Here is a 25,823-nt window from a genome sequence, read left to right on the forward strand (position 1 = left end):
ACAGCCAAAATATGTAAATGCCCATTCCACAAGGAAGGTGGGCTCATCTTGGGCGGCTGCCCGAGGGGTCTCGGCTTTACAACTTTGCCGAGCGGTTATTTAGTCAGGGGCAAACACGTTTGTAAAATCCTACAAATTTGATACCCTGGCTAAGGAGGACCTGGAGTTCTCTCATTCGGTGCTGCAGAGTCATCCGCACTCTCCCGCCCGTTTGGGAGCTTTGGTATAATCCCCATGGTCCTTTCAGGAACCCCAGCATCCACTAGGACGATAGAGAAAATAAGAATTTACTTACCGATAATTCTATTTCTCGGAGTCCGTAGTGGATGCTGGGCGCCCATCCCAAGTGCGGATTATCTGCAATACTTGTACATAGTTACAAAAATCGGGTTATTATTGTTGTGAGCCATCTTTTCAGAGGCTCCGCTGTTATCATACTGTTAACTGGGTTTAGATCACAAGTTGTACGGTGTGATTGGTGTGGCTGGTATGAGTCTTACCCGGGATTCAAAATTCCTCCCTTATTGTGTACGCTCGTCCGGGCACAGTACCTAACTGGCTTGGAGGAGGGTCATAGGGGGAGGAGCCAGTGCACACCACCTGATCGGAAAGCTTTACTTTTGTGCCCTGTCTCCTGCGGAGCCGCTATTCCCCATGGTCCTTTCAGGAACCCCAGCATCCACTACGGACTCCGAGAAATAGAATTATCGGTAAGTAAATTCTTATTATTACCATGTCTGTGAGCGGCAAAAGTGACAAGGAGAATTTATCAAGCACTCCTACATCCCTAACATGCTTATCTTGTAAGACAGGGTTAATTGGTATGGACCAATTGGTCACTTATGAGGGGTTGTGTGCGAACTGTTTTGCTTTTCAGCAAAGTAAAAAACAGGAGTTGGTTCAACCACCAACAGGGCCACCATGGAATATGTTCACAAAGACTTTATCTTCAATAGCGGACAGGTTAACTCCGGTAGCACCACCTCAGGGGTTAGGTTACACTATTAACCCATACATGCAGCTCCCTTCCTACGGCTTGGTTCCATTAGCCTCTACAAGCAACCAAGGGACAGGTAAGACTAAGACAGAAACGTCTATGTGGCAGACTACACAAGATTATACAACAGATGATGATACAGTATATTCAAATACTCCGTATGATGATCAGTCGCAGAATTTTAGTTCAGAGGATGTTGCTGAACTTATTGATGCTGTGAAGGCTGTTTTCTCTTTGGAAGAGCCAGCCAAGACAGTGTTAAAATCTAAAGCACCTGTGTGTAAACAAACAAAATCAGTGAGAACTGAATTCCCAGCGTCAGATGAGCTGATGAAAATTATGGATGAGTCTTGGGCGACGCCCAGTAAAAAATATAAGATTCCGAAAAGATGGAATTCTTATTATCCTTTTCCAGCTGCGGATTGTTCGAAAAGAGAAGTTCCTCCAAAAGTAGATGCACATGTACTGCGACTTGTGCATAAATCTGCTTTACCACTGTCATCTACCTCACTAAATGATGTCACAGACAGAAGGGTAGATAGCTTCTTGAAGAATGTATTTTCTCTAGTAGGAGCAGTGGTAAGACCTGCTATGGCTTCGACCTGGGTAGCAAAAGCAATGGCCGAATGGATAGAGGAACTAGAGAATTACATCTCTTCTCCTAATAAAGAGCAAGAGTATCATTTAAGACGTTTAAGACAATCTGCCCAATACCTGGAAGAAGCAGCAATTGATATGGGTACAGTTGCTTCTAAAGCTTCAGCCTTGACAGTAGCCGCTCGCAGAGCAGTTTGGCTACGTACCTGGAGAGCAGATGCGGAATCCAAGAAAGAATTGGAAGCATTGCCTTTCGTTGGTAATATATTGTTTGGGAAACCATTATCTGATATTCTAGAATCAGAGGCTGAATCAAAGAAGGTCAGATTTCCGGCTACTTATAACCCTAAGTCTAAGGGTTCAAAGTTTCGCTCATTTTGTTGGCAAAGCAAAGCGAAAGCTAAAGAGGAGTCTAAGCAACCCCAGTTCAAAACTAGGGGTAGGAAGCAGTGGGCTAGCAAAAAGCCAGCTTCCAAGCCTGAACAGACGGGCCTCCGCCTGGAGGATTCCAGGGTTGGGGGCCGACTCCTTCATTTTGCACACATATGGCAACAGTCAACAACAGATGCTTGGGTGCAGAACGTGGTATCTCAGGGGTATGGGTTCCCATTCAGGAGGCAGCCAGCCCGTCTTGTATAGAGTCGAAGGCCAATGCCCTGCAAGAAGCAGTCCTAAAATTACTGTCAGGTGTGATTGTCCCAGTACTGCTATCACAGAGGCGACAGGGGTTTTACTCCAATCTATTTCTGATCCAGAAGCCAAATGGGTCATTTCGACCAATTCTCAATCTGAAAATGTTGAACAGATACATTTGGATTCCAAAGTTTCACATGGAGACGTTACGTTCCATAATGTTGGCTATGGAGCCGGGAGATTACATGGTATCTCTGGATGTACGGGATGCTTACCTACATGTGCCTATAGCACTGTCTCATCAGTGTTACCTCGGGTTTGCCATCCTCCAGGAACATTTTCAGTTCCAAGCTTTGCCCTTCGGGCTAGCAACAGCAACCAGAGTGTTTACCAAGATCATGGTGGTTATGGCAGCTTGTCTGCGCAAACAAGGGATAAGAATATTCCCATACCTCGACGACCTGTTAATCTTAGCACATTCGCAAGATTTACTTTTGAGCCATCTTCAACAGACAATAGTTTGTTTACAGAGTCACGGGTGGCTCATAAATTGGGAAAAGTCGTCTCTGAATCTGTCACAGCGGATGGTTCATTTGGGGGCCATATTGGATTCAGACCTACAGAAAGTTCTCTTACCAGAGAAAAAGATAGTCAAGGTGCAGGTCATGACTCAGGAAGCGTTGCACGCCCAGACAATGTCAGTCCATGCAGCAATGCGACTGTTGGTATCTGATGGTATCAACCTTCGACATGGTGGAATATGCACGATTCCACTCCAGACCATTGCAGCACCTTATTCTGACCAAATGGGTCGGAAATCATCGGACGATAAAAAAGCAGATGATAAGTTTCCAGTAAATGTAAAAAGGTCTCTAGCGTGGTGACTACAGACAGACCATTTAAACAAGGGGAGACCCTTTTGGATAAAAGAGTGGCAAGTCCTGACAACAGATGCCAGCCTGCAAGGCTGGGGTGCGGTACTCGGAAGCCTGTGGTTCCAGGGAAAATGGACCGCAAGGGAAAGTTGCCTGCCAATAAATCTGTTGGAAATAAGGGCCATTTACATGGCTCTAGTTCAGGTAAAGGACAGTCTGCAAGGAAGACCGGTCCAGATCCGCTCAGACAATGCGACAGCAGTAGCGTACCTCAATCATCAAGGAGGAACTCACAGCAAAAGATTGATGGAGGAAGTAACTCCCATTCTAAGATGGGCAGAGCTCCATATCCCAGCATTGTCAGCAGTGTTTGTCCCAGGTGTTCTGAACTGGGAAGCGTATTTTCTCAGTCGACACACCATTCAGGAAACCGAATGGGCATTACACCCAGAAGTGTTTCAGACACTAGTGAACAGATGGGGTCTACCAGAGATAGACCTCATGGCGTCTCGTCTAAACAACAAAGTTCCAAGGTAAGGATCGAGAACAAGGGACCCAGGAGCGGTCCTTGTAGACGCACTGTCAGTAGAATGGAAATTTCATCTGGCATATCTGTTCCCTCCAATATCTCTGTTACCCAGAGTAGTGAGAATAATAAAGCAAGCAAAGGGAGCGATAATTCTAATAGCTCCAGCTTGGTCAAGAAGGCATTGGTACACAGATCTGCTGAGAATGTCCATGGAAGCACCGATACTGCTCCCTCAACGTCCAGATCTGCTAATGCAGGGTCCTTGTTGTCACAGCCATCTGGATCGCCTGTCTTTGACAGCGTGGCTGTTGAAACCTCTATCTTAAAAGCTAGAGGATTTTCGAAACAAGTAATCCAAACGATGCTTAGAGCAAGAAAGCCTTCTTCAGCTCGTGTATGTCATAGAATATGGCAAGCCTATATTCATTGGTGTACTGGAAAAAGTTTGAATCCAAGATCTTTCAAAGTATCCAGGATTTTGGATTTCCTTCAAGCAGGATTGGATAAAGGTCTGAAGGTAGCTTCCTTGAGAGTTCAAGTATCAGCATTGACTGTATGGTTCCAGCGAAAGATTGCTGAATTACAGGATGTACGTACTTTCTTTCAGGGAGTTGTACATATTCAACCTCCATTTGTTCCTCCTGCAGCTCCTTGGGATTTGAATTTAGTTCTTAAATTCCTCCAGGGTCCTCCGTTTGAACCGCTTAAGAGAGCAGATCTTAAAATGGTTAACTGCTAAACTGCTATTTCTACTGGCAATGGCGTCAGCCAGAAGAGTGTCAGATTTGGGAGCGTTATTGTGTAAGTCTCCTTTCCTAAGTTTTTTTCCAGACAGAGCAGTTCTCAGAACGAGATCTGATTATCTTCCAAAGGTGGTGTCAAAGTCTCACCTGAATGAAGAGATTATAGTCCCAGCTTTTCAGGTATCGGGACTATCTGCGGGAGAAGCGTCGCTGGACGTAGTCCGAGCTTTAAGAATCTACATAGATCATACTAGTGCCATCAGGAAGACAGATTCTCTCTTCATCCTCTACGGATTTCATAGAAGAGGATGGCCTGCTAGTAAACAGGCTCTGGCGAGATGGCTCCGAATGGTAATATCAGAAGCTTATACTCATGCAGATCTCCCTACTCCGGCTAATGTCTCTGCTCACTCTACACGTAAGGTAGGTCCTTCTTGGGCAGCACAACAGGGCAAAGCCAGATTAAGAGGGGGGCCCCGGGGATAAGTACCCCGGGCCCCCTTTTTTAAAAGGGCCCCCCGCCGCAGATCGGATGTGTGTTACGATCTGCGTTTTTTGCGCTACGCTCCCTGGAGCCGGCACCACGCGTAGCCGCAGGACAGCTCAGCGATTGCTGTCCCTGATGGCTCTGGCTCCACTGCATTGAAAAGGCTGGCCCTGACCTCACGCAGGGAGTGCCTGTAAAGAGAAGGACAGCTGAGCGACGGCTCAGCTGTCCAATAATCTGAGGAGCAGCAGCCTGCGGCTCAGTCATTGGCTGGCCGCGCAGGCTGCAGGGTAGAACTGGAGGACGGCGCGTGGAGGCAGCAGCCAGCACAGAGTCTCAGCCAGCTCTCCTAGGCAGAAGATTATCTGTGGCTATGCAGCCTGCCAGGAACAAAAGTACATAAAAAAACATAAGGCTGGCTGTATTATGTACTGGGTATATATATATATATATATATATATATATATATACACACACACACACACATATATATATATATATACACATGTGTATGTATGTATGTATATATATATATATACACACACACACACACACACACGTGTGTGTGTGTAAATATGTATACTGTAAGGTGGCATTCCCAGCTGTCTTGTACTGTAATAAACTTGCACTGGTGCCTCCCAATGTCGGGCTCTGACCGACAAGTAGATCCACCAGGGCGGCACGCCACACAACTTGTAATAAAAGACTCTTAAGGTGGGTACACACTGTTAGATATATCTGCCGATCAATTGATCGGCAGATATATCTATGGACAGATCAGGCAGTGTGTTGAGCATACACACTGCCCGATCCATCGGGGACTGACGTCATGAACTGGGCGGGCGTGTACACACGCCCGCCCAGTACAGCTGTCAATCCCCGCCGCAGCATGTGTACGGGTGGTCGGCCGACCGCCTGTACACACAGCAACGCGCCAATATATTGGTAGATATATTGGCCGTCGGCCCCGCAGCACAGCCGACGGCCAAATGTCTGTGAACGACGGAGTTCACAGACGTATCGGCCGTACACACTGGCCGATGGACCCGCGATATATCGGCCGTTCAAGAGAATGGCCAATATATCGGCCAGTGTGTACCCACCTTAAGTCCCGTTGATGTCAATGTTTCAGAACTTTTTACTTATGTTCTTGCGTCAGCATCCTAACAAAAGAACATAAGTAAAAAGTTCTGAAACGTTGACATCAACGGGACTAAGAAGCTTTTATTCCAAGTCTTCTTGAGTGCCGCACATATACAACTGTCAGGGTGCACACATGCGCACACACACTCTCTGTTTATGTATGTATTTGTTTTATGGTTTTAATGTTAGACCTCAGGGCCCCCCCGTCCTAAGTACCCCGGGCCCCCCCAAGTCTTAATCCAGCTCTGCAACAGGGTGCTTCAGCAGAACAGATTTGTAAGGCAGCCACATGGTCTTCCATAAATACATTCATTAGACATTATGCCTTGGATACTTTTGCCTCTCATGATGCTGACTTCGGGCGAAAGGTCCTCCTGGGTAATCAGGAGCGTCCCCACCACTAAAATTGGCTTTGGGAATCCCAATGTTATCCTGTGGATAATCCTGTGGACCCAGCCAGAGAAATAGACGTTATGGTAAGAACTTACCGTTGATAACGTGATTTCTCTTATGTCCACAGGTATCCACAGGGATCCCACCCTGACGCACCTGATTTGAGGATCTTGACAATCACTAAACCTCTTCCCTCTTGTATGGAAGGGTGTGCATGTGTGTTCTTATCGCCTAAATAGGTTTCTACCTGATGCTCCTGCCTAAATTGCTGTGGAAAGAACTGATCTGACTGAGTCAGTGGGCGGGATTATATGGGGAAGCCCCGATGCATCCTGGGAGGCTAGAAAGCTCGTGACCATGTTGGTGCCATTTCTGCTGGCGCTCAACCATATCCCAATGTTATCCTGTGGATACCTGTGGACATAAGAGAAATCACGTTATCAACGGTAAGTTCTTACCATAACGTCTATTTATGCTTCTGTGGGGAATTCAATCCCTTAACAATCAGTGACAGTAACCTTTGTTTTCTGATTGCTCAATGTACACAAACTTTGTTTAATACAGAAAGTTATTAAAAATATTGCATTATATGACCTTCAGGCTGTGTGTATAAGGTGTATATGAAACATAAATGAATTGTGTGAATGTACACACACTTTGTTTAATGCACAAAGTTATTAAGAATATTGGCTACAATGACCTTCAGGCTGTGTGTATAAAGTGTACATGAAACATAAATGCATTCTGTGCTTAGACTTTGGTCCCATCGCCATGATATCTCATTATTGTATGTAATTATTCCAAAATATGGAAAAATCCGATATCCAAAATACTTCTGTTCCTAAACATTTTGGATATGGGAGACTCAACCTATACTAAAATAATGTGAAAAGGGTGTGAAAACACCCATTTTCACATTATTATAATAATGTGAGCCTAATATAAGGCTCAACCCATATCCCAGCTATATGTGAACAGATCCAACCTGGGTTGGATGTCCTGGGTCTGCGACCCTGCTCTGTACCAGGGTTATTCCCGGGACTTACTCTGGTCGCTTGAAAAAATTATGAAAAAAATGGAAGTGTTAATAGTTTATTTTTAAATCAGACCAGCATCAATTTTTCTAGGTACACTTGCACAGAAACATCTTGGAAAACTAATCACAGATCGTCTGTGGATGTAGGCTTGCTCAAATCTTTCTGTCTCTTCATGTAACCTCAGACAGACTCGATGATGGGCGCTGTGGCGGCCATATCATCACTTCCAGGACTCTTTGTTCATTTTTCCACTGAAGATATTTCTTAATGACATTGGCTGTATGTTTGGGGTCGTTGTCCTGCTGCAGAATAAATTTGGAGCCAATCAGATGCCTCCCTGATGGTATTGCATGATGGATAAGTGCCTGCCTGTATTTCTTGATACAAATAATCTACTAACACATCTATTTTTTTACGTACTTTGCATCACTTTTTTCACACCAGCCTAAATCTTTTTTTGCACAGTAATTCTCTCTCTCTCTCTCTCTCTCTCTCTCTCTCTCTCTCTCTCTATATATATATATATATATATATATATATATATATACATACATACATACACATATTTTTCTTTTTATTGATTGCATAGTTGTAAAAGTATAAAAAAAAAAAAAAATTTCATTTCATTGTTTACTAGGATGGTACAACAGACTCTTCATCAACTTCATCCTTAGACGGCACATTTTCTTTTTTGTGCTTCAGTCCTACTTCCCAGCAATGCTCATGGTGATGTTGTCATGGGTGTCTTTCTGGATAGACAGGAGAGCAGTACCTGCCAGAGTATCACTAGGTAAGACTTAACAAGACCCCATCAGTACAGACTTGCCAGTGTGTCACTTGGCAAGGCCTTGTGGGAGCCCACTATAATGTGTCAGTGTGTTTGTGAACCCACCGTGTGTCTAGCGATTGGTTAGATGTGAGGTGGTGTAGGCCAGTTTTCGCTAGGGATTCGGGCAAGCGAGAGGCTTGATTACCAGCTATCCATCCACAGACCATGGCTGGCAGTACTAGCGTCATTAGACAGCAGCTGACTGTACAGAAGAACAAAATTGGAATCGTGGTCAACACCATAAGTATTTCCAGTTATACAGTACCCTGATACCATCTTTTGGCATACTAGTGCACCCACTAAAGCAGGGATGGAGCACCTTCGGCCCTCCAGCTGTTGTTGAACTACACATCCCAGCATGCCCTGCAACAGTTTTAGCATGGCCAAATAGCAAAACTGTATCAAGGCATGCTGGTATGTGTAGTTCAACAACAGCTGGAGGACCAAAGGTTACCCACCCCTGCACTAAAGTAATCATTATAGTTATCACCATTACCATCACAAGGGATAATACATCCTTAAGTCATGTGCATCACTATTGGCCATATTTGACTTGATTACTGTGCACAGGTTTCTAATTGGGTCTGTTTTGCATAATTAAATTTTTTTTAAAGTCCACAGATTCTTTTACTGATTCAATGTTTCATTGGTTACATAAGTTGCTAAGGTCAGTTACCCGCTGGTGGTAAAGAAGCCATACTTGCCTACCTGACCCTCTCCATGAGGGAGAAAATGCTCTGTTCCTGGACTTTCCTGGTAATGTATGATTGCCATCACCTGTGGTGAAACGCCTTTCTTATCAATTAACTAGCTCACCAAAGGTGATGGCAATCATACATTACCAGGAAAGTCCAGTAACAGAGCATTTTCTCCCTCATGGAGAGGGTCAGGTAGGCAAGTATGAAAGAACCATCAATACAGTATAAATGTTTCACTAATTGTTGCCTATGGGTTCTCATCCGATGACCCTCTCTAGGAATCTGTAATAGCAAGATTTAATGTGCCATTGTGTAACTGGCTTAAGAGAGGTCAGTTATTTACAGCATGTATGAGAAATTGCAGCAGCATTGTGTTTCAGAGGTTTCAACAGGTGATTTCAGGCAGTCCTTTCAAGTATCAAAAACTGTATCAGTGGAAGTATCAACTTTTTGAGTGTTGCTAGTATCCTTTTAACTCCTTACTGCCAAGGGCTAGTTGTACTCGTCCTACAAGTGTATCCAATGACGGTAACATCCCCCCCCCCCCCCCCATCCTCAGCAGAGCAATGACAACCCGTGTTATGTAAACAATTTCCAAACTTTTGCTTGGTAGATGCATTGTACACCTTCCAAAAACTAGGGTCAGATTTATTAGCCCTCTTAAAAAAAAAGAAAAGTGGTGGTGTTTTTCATAGCAACCAGAGTATAGCTAGCATTTCTCTATTGCATCCTAAAAAAATGATAGATAAAATCTGATTGGTTGCTATGGGCATCACCACAACTTTTTCTTTTTAGAAGTTTTAGTAAATCTACCCCTACTGTTCATTCTACTTCTCTGGATACAAAGAAAGCAATAGTTCCAAAATGTGACAAAATAGGCTCAGCACAGGGTGAAAAAACCTCAGCAGCGAAAGGGTAATGGGCCTAATTCAGACTTGATCGTAGCCATGCAAAATATTGCACGGCTACGATCAGTTACTCAGACATGTGGGGGGACGCCCAGCACAGGGCTAGTCCGCCCCGCATGTCTGGTTCTGCCCTGCCGCACAAGTACAAGTACATCACACAGCAGCGATGCTTTTGTACTTGACGAGTAGCTCCCTACAAGCGCAGCCCCTGCACGCTGGCAGGGAGCTACTCGTCGCTGTCCGGGTCGCAGCGGCTGCGTGTGATGTCATGCAGCCACCGTGCAAACCCCCCCGCCCCCCGCACGGTCGGGGCACGCCTGCGTTGCCCAGACCGCACCCCTAAAACGGCGGCCAAACGCCGCCGGCCCACCCTTTCCTGCACAGCGGCTGCCTCTGCCTGATTGACAGGGCTGAGATGGCCATCGGCTGTCTGGCATGCACCGGTGCACTGCGGTGCCGGCGTATGCACAGTTCAGACCTGATCGGCTGCTGTGCGAAAACGCACAGGAGCAATCAGGTCTGAATAGGCCCAAAGTGTACACTGAAAAGTTGTTCATCTCTAAGGTTTGTTTTCTTATCAGATACTTTTTATGTGGTGCCAAAAATACCTGTAGTAGTTTAGGATAGTTATAGTACATTGTAGAACATTGCGCTGCACACTGTGCATTAAACCCTATTAATATTTGTCACTTGTATTAGGCCAGTGTGGCAAATGCTAATATCACTAGATATAACTGGAGTGACTTATTACAGTCCACCTTTCCAGACTTTTTGGTGGGGAGAAGATTAAAGGTCTGTTGAAGGGTGAGTACTACGCCAGGTGGCATAGCCTATCTTGCGGAATTTGCACTGCGCATGCCCGGACAGTATGTGTATAGATATGCGCAATATACAGATTTGTGTTATACTGACACGTACGCATGCTTGCACCTGTATAGGGTGGAATGTGACTGGATGGTGGCATTCTGACATGGGCTGTGTATAGTACTGATGTGCCGCTCCCCCTTGGGGCCAGCATTTTGCTTCCAGGGTGCCTGGAATTTCACGCTGCAGCCTATAGAGCCACTGGAGTGTCCTTATGTACCATTAAACATTATGTTAAACAAAGACATATAATACAATGAAAAAATAAACAATAGAAGCAACACGCAACAGTATACAGTAATTGTTTCTCTTTCTTTAATGCAACTGCGACATCTGCTGGCAGTAGTGAGGTACTACCACCTATATGAAAATAGTGACAGACTGCTGCAACAAAATTAAATTATATTCAGAATTTATATTATACTATTAAACCTATTTATTGCATTTTGACTAAATAAATTGTAAAATGATACGACATTTAATTTGATCCCTCTCATATAATTTCCTATAATACAGAGTGTGAATGTAATGTCCCAGTTTATATGTCCCTTACCTAACACTGTTACTGTTTACTGACAGGCATCACCACAGTACTGACCATGTCCACAATCATCACAGGAGTGAGTGCCTCAATGCCTCAGGTGTCTTACATTAAAGCCGTAGATGTCTACCTGTGGATCAGTTTTCTCTTTGTGTTCCTCTCTGTTATTGAGTATGCAGCTGTCAATTATCTGACCACAGTGGAGGAAAGGAAGCAGCTGAAGAGGAGAGGAAAGGTGAGCAATAGGAGAAACAGCAAGTGTAAAGGCATAGCTCCCAACATGACCCTCTTTAGGAGGGACGCAATGCTCTGCTCCTGGACTTCCTTCTTTATGTATGACTACCATCCAGAGCCGGCCTTAGGCATAGGCAAACTAGGCAAATGCCTAGGGCATTTGGTATGCTTAGGGCATACTTGCCTACCTGACCCTCTCCAAGAGGGAGAAAATGCTCTGTCCCTGGACTTTCCTGGTAATGTATGATTGCCATCACCTGTGGTGAAACACCTTTCTTATACATTAACTAGCTCACCACAGGTGATGGCAGTCATACATTACCAGGAAAGTCCAGGAACAGAGCATTTTCTCCCTCATGGAGAGGGTCAGGTAGGCAAGTATGGCTTAGGGGCACCAGTAGCTTCTGCAGCATGCCTATATTCTGTGTGTGACTGTGGCTGTATCTGCATACGAAATGCTACATTGCAGTGTATTCCTGGAAATCACTGTAATGTAGCATTTCGTATGCAGATACAGCCACAATCGCACACAGCATATAGGCATGCTGCATATTATTTTAATCAGCAGAAGCTGCTTGTGCATCCTAGCCACATAGTAATGCAAATAATATGATGCATTTTCATAAACAACAGGTACCCGACGTTAGCAGAGCTGACAGCTGACTTATGCCAGGCATCTCCTGCAGAACTAGCGGTGGTGCTAGGGGGCACCAGCCAAAATCTTGCCTAGGGCATCATATTGGTTAGGGCCGGCTCTGCTGCCATCACCTGTGCTGAAACAACTTTCTTATCCATTATCTTGTTCAAAACAGGTGATGACAATCACAAATTAAGAGCAGAGGTGTAGCTAGGTGCCATGGTGCCCGGATCAAGGGCATGTTTCAGTGCCCCCTCTCCTGTACTGAATTGGGGACATGTTACATCTGAAAATAAAAAAATATAGAAAAATCTGAAATTGGCGACAGGGTTGGTTATAGACCTTGTGGACCTCAAGGTGAAAGTTTTTTTTGGACGCCCGTCATGTCTAAAACAGGGACAGTGCACGCCAAACGAGCACCACAGAAGAGCCGCTTATACATGTTACTCTGCAGCTTCTAATGCAGAGACAGGTGCTGCAAAGGCAGCTAGGGCAGAGAGTGGTGCTGCGGCATCAATGTAGAGGAAGGTGCTGGGGCAGAGAGGGGTGCTGCAACAGCTGGGGCAGAGAGAGATGCTGCAACAGCTGAGTCAGAAAGAGGTGCTGCAGCAGCCAGGGCACAGAGAGGTGCTGCAGCTTTAGTGCAGAAAGAGGTGCTGCAGAAGCTGAGGCAGAGAGAGATGCTGCAGTAGGTGGGACAAAGAGAGGTGCTGTAGCAGCTGGGGTAAAGAGAAGTGCTGCAGCAGCCAGGACAGAGAGTGGTGCTGCAGGACAGAAGTAACTCTGCTGCACAGCTACAGGCAGACAGTGAGACATAAAGAAGGTGGGCAGAGTTCCGGCATGTGGTGGCTGTGATTGTCTCCTGTTGTCTCCTCTGACCTGCCCTGGTCCCTACCTAGTCTCAAAGTCAGAGTCACTGTGCATCCCTCTGCTTCTCCTCCTGCTCTGCGGCTGCCTGTACAGCGGTCCATGCTATAGCGGGCAAAAGGAGGGGTTGAGCAGATGGTGGTGCGCCCTCTAACTTTTCCGGCGCCCGGATCTCGCGCTCCACTAGAGCCACCCTCGCTACACCCCTGATTAAGAGAACAGTCCAGAAGCAGAGCATTCTGTCCATCCTGGAGGGTCATGTTGGGAGGTTTGGTAAAGGACATTGGAGTAAATGTACTAATCTTCGTTATGGGGGAGAAGTGGTATAAGTGCACATTATGTGTGCTGATACCGCTTCTCCCCCATGTAAGACCCTGTCGGAGTGTGCACAATGACAGGGGCGTTATTCGCCGCTATCCGTATCGGCGCAGCTATCTAAAAGATAGCAAGCCGATATGAGGGGGCAATGTATGTTGACTGTTCCGACAGCTGCAGGTGGCAGTGTCCTGAGATGATGCGCTGTGTGCTCAGGGGGTCATCGCCGGAGGCGGGAGCTCGCTTTCACAGACAAGATGTTTGTACATCTTGTGGATGTCCCTTCGTGTATCGCCTCGGTAATGAGGTGAAGCAGGAAGTGTTATAGTGGCATGATCCGTACCGCTATAATACATTTACCCCATCGTTATTAAACAGGCCACGTGGTGAGAGGAGGAAGGAGTGCTCTGTCCTGTATGGAAAGTTTCATTGTACATTCTTCTATAGATCAGATTTTGCGCCATCAATACTGTTACTATGTTACAAAATGGCGATATCTGTTCTTTCCTAGTGGCCTCTTCATCAAGGTGGTTGGTTTGTTATACATGCAGAAACAGTGGTTTTATCATAGCTCCCGACATGACCCTCTCCAGGAGGGACCGAATGCTCTGCTCCTGGACTTCCCTCTTAATGTATGATTGCCGGCACCTGTGCTGAAACACCTTTCTTATCCATTAACCTGTTCAACACAGGTGCCAACAATCATACATTGTGAGAAAAGTCCAGGAGCAGAGCATTGTGTCTCTCCTGGAGAGGGTCATGTTGGGAGGTGTGGTTTTATGTAACCGACCCATTCACCATTGCAGTCTCATTGTGGCCACATCCATTCATCAAGCTCTGAAAACTGAGTTATTGGAGCTGGGCTGTAGGAACTGACGCCATCTGCAGAAACAGAGAAGCAGTCTGCAGTTACATCCCTCTGGTCCTCCTCCAGTACGTAATCAATGCTGAACTGCTCCAGTGCTGCTGTCAATTATGACGTGTTATCTGTGGCGTCACCGCAAGCTGTAATGAATAGGCCTCTTAGTCTCAATTATATGTCACTTTCTAACAGCAGGTGTCTATATGATCACCAGTTAGTCTATTGCATAAGAAAGCCATCTGCAAATTAGGGGCCTGATTCAGAGATGGACGCTGCCATGTCTGTGAATGCATCTTTTGCCGGTGTAGCGTGCGTGACTTTATGCTAATACCGGCACATCTCCTTCCTGGTGTACAGCCGGGCGTCTGGACGTGCAAGGACTGAGACACCCACTTTCAGCATCTTTAGACACAGAAATACCACTTGGTGCGTCTTTAGGCGCAACCATCATCGCACCAGCCCCATGCTAAGTCAGGTTATGGCCTCCACATGGAGAAACACACTGCTGGTGGGGGAGGAGGGAATGGAGACACACACTGCTGGTGGGGGAAGGGGGGAATGGAGACACACACTGCTGGTGGGGGAAGGGGGGCATGGAGATACACACGGTGGGGGTGAGTTGGGCATGGAGACAAACACATTGCTGGTGGGGGGAGGGTGCATGGAGACACACTGGTGGGGGGATGTGGGGCATAGAGACACACACTGGTGGAGGTAGGGGAACATGGAGATACACACACACTGCTGATGAGCGGAGAATGGAGACACACAATGACAGGGGGAGAGGGACATGGAGACACATGTAGTCAGGGTCACACACAAACACAGTGGTGCCCTCACCTTGATGACTTGTAGCCTCCTGCAGCTTCTCCCTCCTCTTCCACGCTACCAGCCAGGGCCCAGGAAAAGAGCTGTAGATGCCGCTGTAGCCCCGCCCCCTACTCGGGTCAGATGAGCATGTTCTGTGCTCCACCAATCTGGGCTCAGCGCACGCTCCTCTGACCCACACTGTCAGCAGGTTACTCTCTGCTGCTACTGTTCATTAACACAGAGCAGGCACCCGGCTTTTCCCTAACGCAGGAGGGCGGCGCCAGCAGCACATTGACGGAGGTGGGTGGCGGAGCAGGTACGATGCCCTGGGCACATGCCCTGCTCAACTCCCATTAGTTATGCCTCTGCTGCATGCATAGTTGAAAAAATATATTCCATTTGCCTGAATAACAGCATTTGTGGGACTCAGAATCGGGCCCTAGGTTACTGGTCATTTGTAACCTATCTGGCTAAATATTGCACCATGTGTGGTCCAACCAGATAAAATAAAATCATATCCACCTGGAAAGAAAGCATCAGGGTACTAAACCAATCAGAAGGGGCATCCGTTGGTGTATGCAGGGCTATCAGTGCCTAGTTAGCTCATGTGCATTGAGAAGAGTGTTTTATACTAGGCTATAGGTGCCTGTGAGACCCCACTCTCCATTATCATAGAAATGAAGGCAATCCTCTGACACCTCACAGATTGGGGTATATGCAATTGCGGTCGAATTCCCGAAAATGTCGAAAAATGGGACATTTTCACCAAAAAAAAAAAAAATCGACAATGCAATTCAGTACTTTTCGTCAAAAAAACGGCCATTCCAAATTCGACTTTTTGAAATTCGACATTTGTCAAATTCGACATTTCTGCAATGGTACAAATGCGGCATTTCGACAAAAGTATATTCAATTGAAGATTGTAAATTCGACAACAGTGCTTTTAGACAGTAAATTCGTCATTTTCAATCTGCCACACTTTGCTGGCGGGAATCTAATAAAAAAATTTAAAAACATGTTTTTTTTGTGTTTTTTTTTATTGGTAATAGCATATCTATTTATATTAGAAGGGATTAGGTACTTGGTTTGTCTATTTAGGAGGCACAAGTATTATTTATATATTTGTAAAAATAAATATATATATATATATATATATATATATATATATATATTATTTTTACATTTTTTTATGGAATGGGGTAAAAATCAGAAAAAAAAATGCGTGGGGTCCCCCCTCCTAAGCATAACCAGCCTCGGGCTCTTTGAGCCGGTCCTGGTTGCCAAAATACGGGGGAAAAATGACAGGGGATCCCCCGTATTTTAACAACCAGCACCGGGCTCTGCGCCTGGTCCTGGTGCAAAAAATACGGGGGACAAAAAGAGTAGGGGTCCCCCGTATTTTTTGTACCAGCACCGGGCTCCACTAGCTGGACAGATAATGCCACAGCCGGGGGTCACTTTTATACAGCGCCCTGCGGCCGTGGCATTAAATACCCAACTAGTCACCCCTGGCCGGGGTACCCTAGAGGAGTGGGGACCCCTTCAATCAAGGGGTGTCCCCCCCCCAGCCACCCAAGGGCCAGGGGTGAAGCCCGAGGCTGTCCCCCCCCATCCAAGGGCTGCGGATGGGAGACTGATAACCTTGTTGAAAATGTAAGAATATTGTTTTTTGCAGAAGAACCACAAGTCCCAGCAAGCCTCCCCCGCAAGCCGGTACTTGGAGAACCACAAGTACCAGCATGCGGGGGGGAAACGGGCCCGCTGGTACCTGTAGCTCTACTGCAAAAAAAATACCCAAATAAAAACAGGACACAGACACCGTGATAGTATAACTTTATTACATACATGCCGACACACATACTTACCTATGTTGACACGCCGACTCTGGCCACGTCTCCAATGTCGACGTCCGGGGTACCTGAAAATAAAATTATACTCACCTGATCCAGTGTCCGGTTCTTTTATTGTAATCCACGTACTTGGCAAAACAAAAAAACGCATTTACCCGAACCAGACGGACTGAAAGGGGTCCCATGTTTACACATGGGACCCCTTTCCCCGAATGCAGAGACCCCCCGTGACTCCTGCCACAGAAGGTCCCTTCAGCCAATCCGGAAGCGCCACTTCGTGGCACTCTCCTGATTGGCTTTGCGCGTCTGAGCTGGCAGACAGCGCATCGCATAGCTCCCTCCATTAATTTCAATGGTGGGAACTTTGCGGTCAGCGGTGAATTTACCCGCGGTCAGCGGCTGACCGCGGGTTACCTCACCCCTGACCGCAAAGTTCCCACCATTGAAGATAATGGAGGGGGCTGTGCGATGCGCGTCTGACAGCTCCGACGCGCATACAGCCAATCAGGAGAGTGCCACGACGTGGCGCTTCCTGATTGGCTGAAGGGACCTTCTGTGACAGGAGTCACGGGGGTCTCTGCATTCGGGGAAAGGGGTCCCATGTGTAAACATGGGACCCCTTTCAGTCCGTTTGGTTCGGGTAAATGCGTTTTTTTGTTTTGCCAAGTACGTGGATTACAATAAAAGAACCGGACACTGAATCAGGTGAGTATAATTCTATTTTCAGGTACCCCGGACGTCGACATTGGAGACGTGGCCAGAGTCGGCGTGTCAACATAGGTAAGTATGTGTGTCGGCATGTATGTAATCAAGTTATACTTTCACGGTGTCTGTGTCCTGTTTTTGTTTGGGTATTTTTTTTGCAGTAAAACTACAGGTACCAGCGGGCCCGTTTTCCCCCCGCATGCTGGAACTTGTGGTTCTCCAAGTACCGGCTTGCGGGGAGGCTTGCTGGGACTTGTAGTTCTTCTGCAAAAAAACAACAACAATATTCTTAAATTTTTAACAAGGCTATCAGCCTCCCATCCGCAGCCCTTGGATGGGGGGGACAGCCTCGGGCTTCACCCCTGGCCCTTGGGTGGCTGGGGGGGGACCCCTTGATTGAAGGGGTCCCCACTCCTCCAGGGTCCCCCTGGCCAGGGGTGACTAGTTGGGTATTTAATGCCACGGCCGCAGGGCGCTGTATAAAAGTGACCCCCGGCTGTGGCATTATCTGTCCAGCTAGTGGAGCCCGGTGCTCGTACAAAAATTACGGGGGACCCCTACTATTTTTGTCCCCCGTATTTTTTGCACCAGGACCAGGCGCAGAGCCCGGTGCTGGTTGTTAAAATACGGGGGATCCCTGTCATTTTTTTTTTTTCCTGTATTTTGGCAACCAGGACCAGCTCAGAGAGCCCGAGGCTAGTTATGCTTAGGAGGGGGGACCCCACGCAAATTTTTTTCATGTTTTTTACCGTTTTTTAAACATTTTTAAAAATCTAATCAAAATCCGTCAAATCGGACGTTTTTTCGACAGCGGGACTGTCGAATTCGTTTTTTATTGAATATGTCGAATTCCGGCACCCACCTGCCGGAATTCGACGGTCGAATTGTGTCGAATTTAAAAATGGGCGAAAAAGTGCCGCAATTCGCCCGGAATTGCATATACCCCAGATTCTCTCTCCGCTGAAGATGACATACATGTACTTTCTTTCCCCTAGTCTTCAGCAACACTGAACCTGGAGGCAGTGCAGGCCATGGCGTTTGATGGCTGTTACCATGACAGCGATGTCGATCTGAACTATTCCGTACATTCCGAGGAGACCTCATCTCGTGGGCGGGCTGCCAGCGTCGCCACCCTAGACGCAGCACGTGTCAAACGCAAGAAATCCATAAAAGGGAACGTTGGCAGAATAATCCTGGCGAACAACCATGCCATTGACACTTACTCTAGGATTTTCTTCCCCATTGTCTATATTGTATTTAATTTTTTTTACTGGGGCATGTACTTATGAGAATAAAAGATGTGGAGTTGTATAAATGTTAATACATTTCGAATGTACTGTAAAGCTGGGTACACACTAAGCAATATATTAAACAATATCGCTCATTGTCACTCTTCTGAGCAATATCGTTTGAAATATTGCCCAGTGTGTACGCTGCAAACAAGGAACCAAGCGCGATCCCACAGGCTGTTATTGTACCCCTCTGTCGCCTGTACACGCAACTCAATTTGGACTTATCACCCATAACTGCATGTACGGGCCGGTTGCGGTGTGATGTGAATGATATCATTAGTGATATCGTACAGTGTGTACGCACCATTTTGGGCACCCAGCAGGGTAGGGAAAACAGTGAAACACTAGGCGATATCACTCACGGAGCGCATTGTCAAGTGTGTACCCAGCGTAACTGTAACAAGAAACAAGAGGCATCCAATCTGTATTGAGTTCTTGTGTGGCAATTTAACTTCTCCATCTTAATTTACTGACCTTTGTAAATGTAAAATATGTAAGTCACAAGATAACAGCTTGATGGTTATGGAGTGGGTTACCCTTTGGCTGTCATCATTGACGGTGCCGTCGGTGCTTAATATTGATGGCATGAAACCATGGATGGTGAACCAGCAGGTGGCGAGCTAAGCAGGGAGGGCTTAGCAGAGCTCTGGGTGGCGGGACTAAGCTCTGTGCGCCCTGTGCCTAGGGCAGGGATGGGGAATTCTCGGCACTCCAGCTGTTGTTGAACTACACATCCCACCATGCCCTGCAACTGTTTTAGCATGGCCAAATAGCAAAACTGTAGCAAGGCATGCTGGTATGTGTAGTTCAACAGCAGTTGGAGGGCCGAAGGTTCCCCATCCCTGGCCTAGGGGAAAAAATAAAAACATTGCTGCCCCTAAGCCATCAATGGCCGAACATCTTCAAATCTCCACTATCAATGGCAAAACATCATCCATGGTGGGTAAATATTTTCAAAGTGAGCGGTGTTAGAACATGTAGCCAATCAGCAGGAGTGTTTCACTTGATCCAACGTGTGCAGCATTGGCAAAATGTCCATCATAATTACTATTATCCTCCTCGGCCAAGATATAATTTGATTTTGCCAACACTTTAATGGTTACAGGACTAATTTTCCTCGTATAGTGAATTATAACTATGTGGGCGGGATGTATTAACAATCATCGCCGCCCTTCACCGGTTACCGCAGCGATGTTGATCGCATATGTACTAACATATGCGATCAACATCGCGATGCGGTGATGGAGGCCCCCCGCGATACCTGTTAGGTGGTCTGCGGGGGGTCTCCGTCACCTCCCAGGGGTCCCCACACTGGATAGATGCCGGGAAGCAGCAGCAGGCTGCCCCCGGCGCCTCCTCCTCCCCCCTGCAACCGAAAGGACCTCCGGCTGCGTTGCTAGGGGGAGGAGGAGACTACCTTCCGGGTCCAGGGCAGCCTGGAGGAAGGTAAGCTGGGGGGGAGGGGGGGAGGTGTCTGCGGCGGTGTCGGCGGGTTGCGGCGGTCGGCGTAAAGAAGCCCCTAGGCTTCTATAGGGTATCGCCATCCAGAGATGACGATACCCTGGACGCCGAAAACGCGGCGGTAGGGTGTAAGTAAATACGAAAATGCGGTAAAACCCCCGTTTTCGGGGGTTTTACCGCATTTTTGGTGGTTGGTATGTGTATGGTGTGCTACTTCATTTATCTGTGGTATATTGTATGACTAGATTGTCATATAGGCACAAAGGGATTTATTTACTGAGCATCCGATCATGTTTATGGGCCTAATTCAGACTTGATCGCTGTTGTGCGAAAATGCACAGCGGCCAATTGTCGAATGACTGCGCATGCGTTCGGATCGTAATGCGCTGGTTCGAGGCCAAACTGCGGAAAAATTCTGCTTTTTTTTAAACTGTAGGCGAACCCAGATTGATTGATAGGAAGCATGCATTTGGGGGTGGTAAATGGCTGTTTTCTGGGAGTGTCAGGAAAAACGCAGGCGTGCCCAAGCGTTTTCAGGGAGGGTGTGTGACGTCAGCTCCGACCCCGATCAGCCTATTTTTTTCGCATTGTAGGAGTAAGTGCTGGGCTCCGCCTAGACTGCAAGGACTGCAAAAATTATTCGATGGTAAGTGAGTTGCGAACGGACTTGCAGCTGATCTGCGTTTGCAAAGCTTTTCGCACGGCATACGCAGACTTGCATGGGGCGGATTTTCACTCTGGCTGGCCGGTGACTATCCGATCGCAAACCTCTGCAAATTCGCTGAGGTGTCTGAATTAGGCTTAATGTTTGAAACTTTAAAGGGCAATGATTTTACTTGCAAAACACAGATAGTAAAAGTATTGCCCTTTTTTAAATTTGGTCATATAACTTTGACAAAGCCAACTGTGATTCCCTTGATACCTATAAGGTGTAGGTAAAAAATAAAACTGTCCACAAAAGGCCGAGCAGAGAACACTCGGAAAATCAGGATAGTTGGAAGGTATGCAATTGCTTACTTGTTTGGTTTGCTAACACACCTGAATAACCCCCCTTTGTCCTCTATGTTCTTACCCCAAATCTTACACGTATCTCAGACAGCAAATTTCTATTTTTAAGCATGAAAGCCCCTGGGACAACTTCAACCCTCTGCTAACAAACAGAAAAAAGTCAATGCAACAACAGATCTCATACTTCAAGGCATCAGCCCACACCAATTGTTACTATATTTACCCCACTATACAATGTATAGCAATGCACAGGAAACTTTATATTAAAACTCCATGCATATACAGAAAACCCTTGTGTGCTGAAGGCTAGTAACACCAATCTCAGCTTTGTAATAGAGATAGTCTTTATTACTTCTGGAATCAGGTTACGCTATAGTTCATCTCTTATACAAATTGTACAATGGGCTCCAGTTACCATTCTAAATATGCAGTAACTTGCAGTCAGAACAAAAATCAATTGCTATTTGCATAATTTATTAGAAGAAATAGACTAGTCTGGTGTGATGATCAGGGGGTCTATTTACTAAGCCTTGGATGTGGATAAAGTGCATGGTGATAAAGTACCAGTCAATCACTGTCACGCCTGAGGTCAGACTCTGACCAGTGGAGAACTCGGGCATAGGGCTGACTGGAATGTGAACCTGGGAGCTTGAATAAAGGTTTTGTACATAAACCAGGATATGGTATTACTAGAGCATAGGCACGAAGGCGTGACCAGAATAGAGGAGAATGAGAAATAAAATAAGTCTTTTTATTCAGCACGCAAGATGGTAGTAGACTTGATAATCGGTATCACAGATAATGCAGTAACATAGGCATAGGAACAAAGGCAATGTAACAATCGATGGCAAGATGTAATATCAGATGCAGTGTGAACCACTGATGAAGTCCTAATATTGGTGAGCACGGAGCAACAGACTCAGTTGCAGTGTGAACCACTGATGAAGTCCCGATATAGGTAAGCACACAACAGCAAACTCAGATGCAGTGTAAACCACTGACGAAGTCCCAATATAAATAAGCACAAGGTTACTGACCACTGGAGATAGGTGGGCTACCGTTTATACCGATATTGGTGGCGGAGCACCGATGTAGCAGGAGATCGGTGGCGGAGCACAGATGTAGCAGGAGATCGATGGTGGAGCACCGATGTAGTAGGAGATTGGTGGCGGAGCACCGATGGAGTTTGAGATCAATGGCGGAACACTGATGAGCCAGGCAGAGCTGCAAGCTGGATGGAACTCAAGTCTCAGGGTAGAATCTGGAATCTCCTGGAGCAATGTAACCTGGAAGCAGCTGAGAACAAACAACCATACAGGGTATGACAATCATAGCACTGGTGATTAGGCAGTCCTTACCCAGCATTTTTATAGGAGCCAGTGTGCAGGGATTGGCTGGGACGATCAGGTGGTGCAAGGAAGCTCAGACAGTCACATAATTGGCTGTGCTGCAGTCAGGTGATCAGGACTTGTCACAGCAGTACTCCAGGCTTAGGCTCTGATGAGGATTGAGGCCTAGTAGGCACAAACACTAGGAAGCAGACATTATGCTGAGAGAGCTATGCAGGAACAGCATGTAAAGACTTTACTGCAAGCTGGGTGCAGGGCTGCCACCAGAAATTGTAGGGCCCGGGACTGAAAAAATAGGCAGCCTCCCCCCCCCCATGGAGGTAATAGCCACGTTAGTAAAGCAGTCCCTGCATCACAACCTACCAGCAGCAGCGGTGGAGGGCGGTCTCTCACACTCAGTCAGTGCTGCTGCTTGGAAACCACAGCCCGCGGAAGTACAGGCGTGGACCCAGCGCCGCTGGCGGTGGCTTCAATTTTCAAATCCGCCACTGACTAGCAGCAGGCCAGCCATGGTTAGTGTCACCGGCGGCCAGTGGTGCAGGTAGAAAAAAATTCTTAAAGGTACTGTGTGCTCGCGCCAAAGGTGCGCGCACCAAAAAATGGGTGTGGCCAAATGCCACATGGGGTGTGGCCAATGAAAAATAGGATTTTAATACCTACCGGTAAATCCTTTTCTCTTAGTCCGTAGAGGATGCTGGGGATGCTTCAAGAACCATGGGGTATAGACGGGATCCGCAGGAGACATGGGCACTTTAAGACTTTAAAAGGGGTGTGAACTGCCTCCTCCCTCTATGCCCCTTCTCCAGACTCCAGTAATAGGAACTGTGCCCAGGGAGACAGACATTTCGTGGAAAAGGATTTATTTATTTTTTTTTAAATTAAGGTGAGATACATACCAGCTCACACCTTCAACACGCCGTACAACATGGCATTCAATAACAACGCATGCAACGGCATGACTAACATCAGCCACAGACTGAGTAAACTCTACACATGTGTGTAACCATAACCAATAACTGCAGATACAGCCCGCACTGGTACGGGCGCCCAGCATCCTCTACTGACTAAGAGAAAAGGATTTACCGGTAGGTATTAAAATCCTATTTTTTCATACGTCCTAGAGGATGCCGGGGATGCTTCAAGAACCATGGGGTTTATACCAAAGCTCTAGAACGGGCGGGAGAGTGCGGATGACTCTGCAGCACCAATTGACCAAACAAGAGGTCCTCCTCAGCCACGGTATCAAACTTGTAAAACTTTGCAAAGGTGTTTGATCCCGACCAAGTAGCAGCTCGGCAAAGCTGTAATGCCGAGACCCCTCGGGCAGCCGCCCAGGATGAGCCCACCTTTCTGGTAGAATGGGCTTTCACCGATTTCGGTAACGCCAATCCTGCTGTAGAATGAGGCTGCTGAATCGTATTACAGTTCCAGCGAGCAATAGTCTGCTTGGAAGCAGGAGCCCCAATCTTGTTGGGAGCCCACAGGACAAACAGAGCCTCTGTTTTCCTAATCTGAGCCGTTCTGGCGACATAGATTTTAAAGGCTCTGACCACATCGAGAGACTTCGATTCCGCCAAGGCATCAGTAGCCACTGGCACCACAACAGGCTGGTTTACGTGAAACGATGAAACCACTTTTGGCAGAAATTGCTGACGAGTTCTCAACTCCGCCCTATCTGCATGGAAGATTAAATAGGTGCTTTTGTGAGACAAAGCCGCCAATTCAGACACCCGCCTCGCGGATGCCAAGGCCAACAGCATGACTACTTTCCAAGTAAGGAATTTCAACTCAACCTTACGAAAAGATTCAAACCAATGAGATTGCAGGAACTGCAACACCACATTAAGATCCCATGGTGCCACTGGGGCCACAAAGAGAGGTTGGATGTGCAGCACGCCCTTCACGAAGGTCTGAACTTCTGGAAGGGAGGCCAATTCTTTCTGAAATAAAATAGATAAGACCGAAATTTGTACTTTAATGGAGCCTAACTTTAGGCACGCATCCACACCTGCTTGCAAAAAATGGAGCAAACGCCCCAGCTGAAATTTTTCCGTAGGAGCCTTCTTGGATTCAAACCAAGGCCCTCATTCCGAGTTGTTCGCTCGCTGCTAATTTTAGCAGAATTGCTAATAGGCTAAAATCCGGCAGTTCTGCGCATGCGTATGCACAGCAATGCGCATGCGCTAAGCAATTTTACACAAAACTATGCTATTTTACTCACGGGCGAACAAAGCTTTTCAATCGCTCTGCTGATCGTAGTGTGATTAACAGGAAGTGGGTGTTTCTGGGCGGAAACTGGCTGTTTTCAGGGAGTATGCTAAAAAACGCAGGCGTGCCAGGTAAAAACGCAGGAGTGGCTGGCCGAACGCAGGGTGTGTTTGGGACGTCAAACCAGGAACTAAACGGACTGAGGTGTTCACAATCTAGGAGTAGGTCTGGAGCTACTCAGAAACTGCAAGGAAATTGCTTTCGTTAGCAATTCTGCTAATAATAGCAGAATTGCTAATCTTTCGTTAGCAATTGCTAATCTTTCGATAGCAATTCTGCTATGCTAAGATACACTCCCAGAGGGCGGCGGCTTTGTGTTTGCATTTCTGCTAAAAGTAGCTAGCGAGCGAACTCGGAATGTGGGCCCAAGACACATATTTTCTCCAAATATGGTGGTAATGCTTCGCCGTTACTTCTTTTCTAGCCTGAAGTAGTGTGGGAATTACTTCACTGGGAATACCCTTTCGGGTTAGGATTTGGCGTTCAACCGCCATGCTGTCAAACGCAGCCTCGGTAAGTCTTGATACACGCACGGTCCTTGCTGTGACAGGTCCTCTCGTAGAGGAAGAGGCCAGGGATCCTCTATGAGTAATTCTTGAAGATCTGGATACCAAGCCCTCCTTGGCCAGTCCGGAACAATGAGGATGCCTGAACCTTTGTTTTTCTTATGATCTTTATCACCTTCGGAATGAGTGGAAGTGGAGGGAACACATAGACCGACTGAAACACCCACGGTGTCACCAGGGCGTCCACCGCTATTGCTTGAGGGTCCCTCGACCTGGAACAATATTTCTGAAGTTTCTTGTTGAGGCGAGACACCATCATGTCTATTTGAGGAATTCCCCAACGACTTGTCACTTCTGCAAAGACCTCTTGATGAAGACCCCACTC

At 46.7% G+C, this 25,823-nt stretch overlaps 1 protein-coding gene across 1 annotated transcript in view; it reads left to right on the top strand.

The window, feature by feature from the left end:
- The window catches only part of GABRR3 (gamma-aminobutyric acid type A receptor subunit rho3), a 219,263-nt gene extending 200,394 nt beyond the window's left edge, over positions 1-18,869 (top strand). The window contains exons 7-9 of the mRNA XM_063956275.1: positions 8,072-8,224; positions 11,313-11,509; positions 18,550-18,869. Of these exons, the coding sequence (XP_063812345.1) occupies positions 8,072-8,224; positions 11,313-11,509; positions 18,550-18,843 (644 nt within the window). The 3' untranslated portion in view covers positions 18,844-18,869. The remainder of the gene's footprint in view (positions 1-8,071; positions 8,225-11,312; positions 11,510-18,549) is intronic.
- The last annotated feature ends 6,954 nt before the right edge of the window (positions 18,870-25,823 follow it).

Source organism: Pseudophryne corroboree, chromosome 2 (assembly GCF_028390025.1).
Source record: "Pseudophryne corroboree isolate aPseCor3 chromosome 2, aPseCor3.hap2, whole genome shotgun sequence".
Lineage (NCBI taxonomy): Eukaryota > Metazoa > Chordata > Amphibia > Anura > Myobatrachidae > Pseudophryne > Pseudophryne corroboree.